Source organism: Saimiri boliviensis, chromosome 16 (assembly GCF_048565385.1).
Source record: "Saimiri boliviensis isolate mSaiBol1 chromosome 16, mSaiBol1.pri, whole genome shotgun sequence".
Lineage (NCBI taxonomy): Eukaryota > Metazoa > Chordata > Mammalia > Primates > Cebidae > Saimiri > Saimiri boliviensis.
In genome coordinates this window covers 49629610-49635496 of record NC_133464.1, presented here as the reverse complement: position 1 = coordinate 49635496, position 5887 = coordinate 49629610, and the positions used below count along the sequence as shown (strand labels likewise).

The following is a 5887-nucleotide window of genomic DNA, read 5'->3' as shown; positions in this document are numbered from 1 at the left end:
CACTGATGAAGTAGCTTTCTTCATTGCAAGAGATTCAGTAAAAGCTAAATTATCAAAGAAATCTGCTGCCGAGCTTACAAATAAACTGTTGGACTTAATCCAAAAACCAAAGAAAGGAATCCAGAAATGGGAGCCAACAAACCTAAACAACAACGAAAAGATAGGTACAGTATAACTTTCCTGTAAAATGCCCAACGAAAACAACCAATAGTGTACACAAGCCTCTAGAAGAATTCGGTTTTAATATGATTTCTATTTTCTTATGTGATGGATGATTTTAAGCCTATAAAAATCTAACATGTAATCCAAGTATAAAGTACAACCAAGAAGTTGTGAAAGCACTAAAATGTCATGAATATCTATGAAGCAACTAACAATTGAAGCATTTCTTTGCTTCTCACTGTTTTTCTTGGGCGCAATGTCTAGTTACATTTTCTGTAACAAAGAATATGTATATATATATATATATATATATATATATATATATATATATATATATATATACATATATATGTATATATATACTTCCTCTGTAATAATAGCAAGTGCAGTGGTAAAGCAAACAGAAAGCAATTCGAGTACACAGAAAGTGGAATATGCTTCAGCAGGTCGAATTTGTAACACAAGATAATGTTTTTATCCTTGCTAAAAAGGAATTGCACTTCTTTTTAATGCCTTCTCTTTCAAACTATATATGCACTTATGAGGTAATAGACATTCTGTTTACAAGTGCATTTCTTTTTTTCTTATCATATATTTAAATAGGGTGAAATTTAACTTACTTTAATTTCATATTTGTTTAATGTTAAAAACAATATATTTAAAATATACTCTTTCATTAATTTCATGTACAACTGTCAAGTACAATACCTCAGTTCCCTGCGAAGGAGCAGCTGATGCCCTCTTGTGGTGACAGGACTTTTTAGATTAAAAAAATTGTACAATTTCCTTACCTTACTCCCAGGTTTTATCAATCATCTGCTTGGTATATGAAAGCTGCAAACCATGTCCAAGCATTTTTTTTTAATAACAGTCCTATAGCTGTTAGTACTAATTTTCACTTAAAAACGCTGTACACATTTTATAACCTCTGAATTTAAAAACCTGTAAACAGTTATTTACAATATAGAACAAGTTATAAATTAGTCGTCCTTCATTGGAACTGCCATCAACACACTCTTTTTAGGTGATGAAGATCCCAAGTCAGTTAAAACATCTCTCTGTGTTACTCCACCACGAAATAATCAAATATTAGAAATATCCATTGGCTTTCTCTCTTGCATATGGAAGTCAATTTTTCCTTTCAGTGGAATCTGTACTTCCAAATTTTCATCTTCCCTGGGGTGCTTTTTCCCTTTCCTTAAACAGAGGTATATACCCATCGCTGTGACCAGTGTGATGGAACCCAAGCTTATTACAGACAGAGCTACTAAGGTGGGCATACAGGACAGAGATTCTACCTTTCTGTGAGTTGGTTCTATTGAGATCTGTGGTTCTTTCTCCTCTATGTTAATCTCTGGTTCCTTTCTTAATAGACTCTCAATGTAACTCTCATTACTGACAGTGTCATTGACAAATAGGTTCACCATGACTGTGGAGTGGAGAGGCTCGGGATAACCATGGTCACTCACTTTCACCAGTAAGCGATGGAGCCCATAATCTGTTTGCATTAATGCCTCTTCCAAAGTAATATTGCCAGTTTTAGGGTCAATCCTAAAGGATTCAGGCCTGGGACCTCTTCTCCCTATGATGCTATAAGCTATGACAGCATTCATGCCTGTGTCTTTGTCAACAGCATAGACTTCTGTAACTGGGGAGCCAGGGAGAGTAGAAGGCAGTACTAACAGATAAGACATGTTAGACTGAGGAAATAAAACAAGAGGAGGGTTGTCATTGATATCTAGAAGGAGAATTGTGATTTTTGCAGTAGAGGAGAGTGCGGGCTCACCTCCATCAACAGCTTCAACCCACAAAGTATAGGAGCTTTGCTGCTCTCTGTCCAAAGAGACTTTAGCCCTCAGCATGCCCTTTCCTGTATCTATGACAAAAATATCACTCTGGTTCACCACCGAGAGGGCAACCCAGCCATTGCGCCCAGCATCAGCATCTGTTACACTAATTACTCCTATCTCGCCATAGCCTGGAAAGTTTTCAGGAACAAAAAAGCTGAAGTCCTTGTTGATAAACCTAGGACTGTTGTCATTTTTATCCAACACTGTGAGGGCCACAGTGGCTACTGATTCTCTGGGTGGCTTCCCACAGTCAACAGCTCTGACAGTGTATCTGTACTTTTCTTTCTCTTCTCGGTCCAGCTGAGTAGAAACTGTCAGAATTCCTGTGACACTGTCTAAGGAAAAATATGATGGAGCATCAGGTCCCAGAAAATATGAAACTTGGCCTCTCTCTCCACTGTCAGCATCTGTAGCATATAGCTTAGTCAAAAAGGCATTGGGTGTGTTGTTTTCTTCGATGGTTAGTTCTATTAAGGGTTGAAGGAAAATTGGAGCATTATCATTATCATCTAAAAGTTGCACTTTAATAACTCTTTTGACATGAAATCCCTCAGAGTGCCAAGCCACCACAGCTATTTCATAGAATTGCTGTAGCTCATAGTCCATAGGTTTTGTGGTCTCTAGTAAATATTCATTATTGTATGGTTTGTAGGGTGATAACCTAAATGGCCCTTCACCATCCAGGTAACAGTTAACCTTGTATTTACCTTCTGGATCTCTTATGGTGAAAAACGCAATGGGAGTGTTAACGGGTTCCAGTTCTCTCAGATAAACAACACCATCTATCTCGTTTGCTATGTAACGAGGGACAATTTCAGGAGGTCTGAAAATAACTTTGATAATGGACACAAGAGCGGTGATTACAGCAGGGATGCAGCCTGGTCCATTAGCAAGGATGGTGAGCTTGTGGGATTGCAGAACATTTCCTCCAATCTTACTGAAAAGTTTAATAACGCCAGTGTTTTCATCCAGGTGAAATAAATCCTTAGACGCTTGTGGAACTTTCTGACTGTAAGAATAGATAATTTGAGCATTGGTCCCCAAGTCTCTATCCACAGCTTGGACAGCTGCAATTGGGGTACCCACTGTAGCATTCCCATACACAGTGACATTGATTTGTGAGTCTGTGAACAGAGGGCAATTGTCATTAATGTCACTTATGCCAATGGTGAGGGTGGCACTGCCCAGCAGTGGTGGAGACCCACCATCCTCAGCTATGATGATGCTCACATACTGGTCCTGGGTTTCCCTGTCCAAAGCACCCATGACAATTAGGTAGGGAGTGCGCTCCCCATTCTCATTCTCCTCCACGTCAAGAGTGAACATACCATGGTAGTCCAGTAAGCGATAGGTCTGCACCCCATTAATGCCTACATCTGGGTCCACAGCAGGATGCTCTATGGCCAATCTGGTGTTTACAGGTGCATTTTCCGGGACCCACACCGAGATCTGGGAAACAGGGAACTGCGGAGCGTTGTCATTGATGTCTCTGATGGCGATCTTCACCTTCACGAACCTGAAGTATTCCTGAGGCAGGACAAGCACATCCAGCAGCAAAAAGCAAGAGTCAGAAGAAGGAGAGGAGGAGATGGAAACGCTGCCGCCCCACGCCGACCCTCCGCCCCCTTCAAGACACAGGGCCTCCCTGTCGATCTCCTGAGCTGAAGTGTGCAGCTCCCCAGAGCGGTTGTCTAGGGTCACGTACTGGCCACTCAGTCCCCGGGAGGCCAGGCTGAAGGAGAGAGGGGGGTTCCACTCAGCACCGGTGCGCTCTGGCAGCTGCGACTGCGCGTCCCGCCTCCCTGCAGCCCCGGGCAGCAGCCGCAGGTCCTCGGCCAGGCTGCCGATGAGCACCCCCGCGGGCAGTCCCTCGTTTAGGCTGTACAGAAGCTCGGTGGCCCGGCTGTAACTCGCGAGGCAGCTGAAGGGTCCCACGAAGAGGACAAACAGAAACAGATGCTGGAGTGGGGGGAGGGAAGAAAGCTCGTTACACAACCAGGGAAATAGGGGTCCGAGAGAGAAACTAGTGCCCCTGTGATCCTTGCTGCCCCCCATCCCCATTCCCGGAGCGAAACCTCTAGTTAGAAAGGGGCGAAGAAGAACCCCGCTGCAAAGGAGAGATCTGTGGGGCAATATCGGCTCCAAAACTTAATTTTGCTGTTCACTTTCTTATCCCCTCCTCCCCCGCCTTGCCCGCTAGTCTCCCCATCAGCACCCTCGTCCAGCTAACATTCAGGACCCCAGACCATGAAACATCCCTGGAAACACACGCAGGAAGGGAGAGGATTCCAACTCGGAGACTGCGCAACGCGACAGGGAAACCTCCAGGGTAGGCGATGGGGAGGGAGGGGGCTGGCAGTAGAGAGCACTGAAAGGTGGGCGATTTATTTCTCCTCGAAGTGATTCTGCCATTAGAGTGCTGGAACACGCAGCGTGTGACATCCCTTACTAGGAGAACCGTAAAACAACCACAATCGCAATATTAATAACATGGAAAAAATGCTAACACTCCTTCCTCCACCTCCAACACTTTAGGTCTCAGGGCGGAAAGAGTGATTTTTATTTTAGGTCACATCTGAAATCAGACCGAAAGGATAAAATTCCACTCCTTACCAAGCCGTCACTAATCCCCCCTCCCTTAGGGGGAAGCATTGTAAACGCAGAAAATGGTTATGCAAAAACAAATTGTCAGTTTCAGTCACAGCCAGACGCCGGCAGCAGAAAACGATCCCCGAACCCCGTATCTAAAGCAGATCGAGCGCACCCCCGTCCCCCTCCACCTCATCTGGATACATTTCTTGCTTCAGAAACTTCCTCTCCTGATCCAAGGACTTGCCTGTTCCTTGTTAAAAGAAGACATTATCCCAAACTCCCTTTCCCTCCCCGCGCCATCCTTCCTCTGAAGTTTAGATGAAGGTGGAAGGTTTGAAAAACCATCTGAGTGGAAATTGCTTTACGATACTGCAACTTGTCGGGGGCGCGGGGCTCCTGGACCCTAACCCTTACCGGCAGATTCCTGTGGCTGGTGCTGCTCTTGGGACGAGGTAGACGCCCCATATCCAGGCGCGGGTGCCAGGTCGCCGGGCACCAGCTCACTGCCAGGGCCCGCGAGCTGCGCGCATTCCCTCGGCCGCGCATTCCCTGGGAGGCTGCAGTCAGCGCGCTCGGGAAGGGAGGGCGGCAGAAGACACTCCCTCCTCTCGGTTCATGCAAATCGCTGGGGCAACTTCAGCCAATAGTCACCGGCTCTTCAGTTAAGGACGGGAGCTCAAAGAGGGGCAGAAATGGGAGGGGGCAGAAGGGCACATTCATGGTTTCCTGCCCCGGACGCAGGTACCTCCAGACCCTTCCACAGGAGCTGTAATGGGGGACTTGGTCCTGATGACTGCGAAGAGGCAGCTCCGGGTTGGGCACAGTAGCGCTTGCCTACCATCCTCCTTCCTTGCCGCACCAGTCAGATGCCAAGGCCACAGGTTGCTAGCAAGAGAGGGAGAATTAAAATAAATAAATAAATAAGCTTGTATTTCTGGATGAAACGGAGAGAGGAAGTCAGCGTCACAGAGCAATCACAGGTGCTGTCCCAAAACGCCTGCTTTGCTACCAGTTCCTCCTGGAGCCTCGGATCCAGCAGTGTTGGCAGAGAAAGAAAATGCACTTTTCTCAGCGTTGGGAGGGAATCTCAACTCCTGCGTAACGTAGGGTGAACCGGAAAACTAAATACACGAATTCAGTGAAGGTTTCCACATAACCCCAATTTTGAATCTTTGCTGTGGGCGGTGATAGAGCTTCTGCTTGCTTCCTAGTTGGAGACACAGTTGTCTCTGGGTGTCTGCCTTGTGGTCTTCTTTTAGAGGCAGTAGTGGCTTCTGGACACA

The 5887-nt window shown here is 45.7% G+C and overlaps 1 protein-coding gene across 1 annotated transcript; it reads right to left on the bottom strand.

The window, feature by feature from the left end:
- Positions 1-323: 323 nt before the first annotated feature.
- Positions 324-5495, bottom strand: PCDH20 (protocadherin 20). Its single transcript, XM_039473266.2, has 2 exons — positions 5019-5495; positions 324-3971 (listed from the first exon to the last, which is right to left on the bottom strand). Exons 1-2 carry the CDS (start codon positions 5148-5150, stop codon positions 1245-1247), a joined length of 2859 nt encoding a protein of 952 aa, XP_039329200.1. The 5' UTR covers positions 5151-5495; the 3' UTR covers positions 324-1244.
- Positions 5496-5887: the final 392 nt, after the last annotated feature.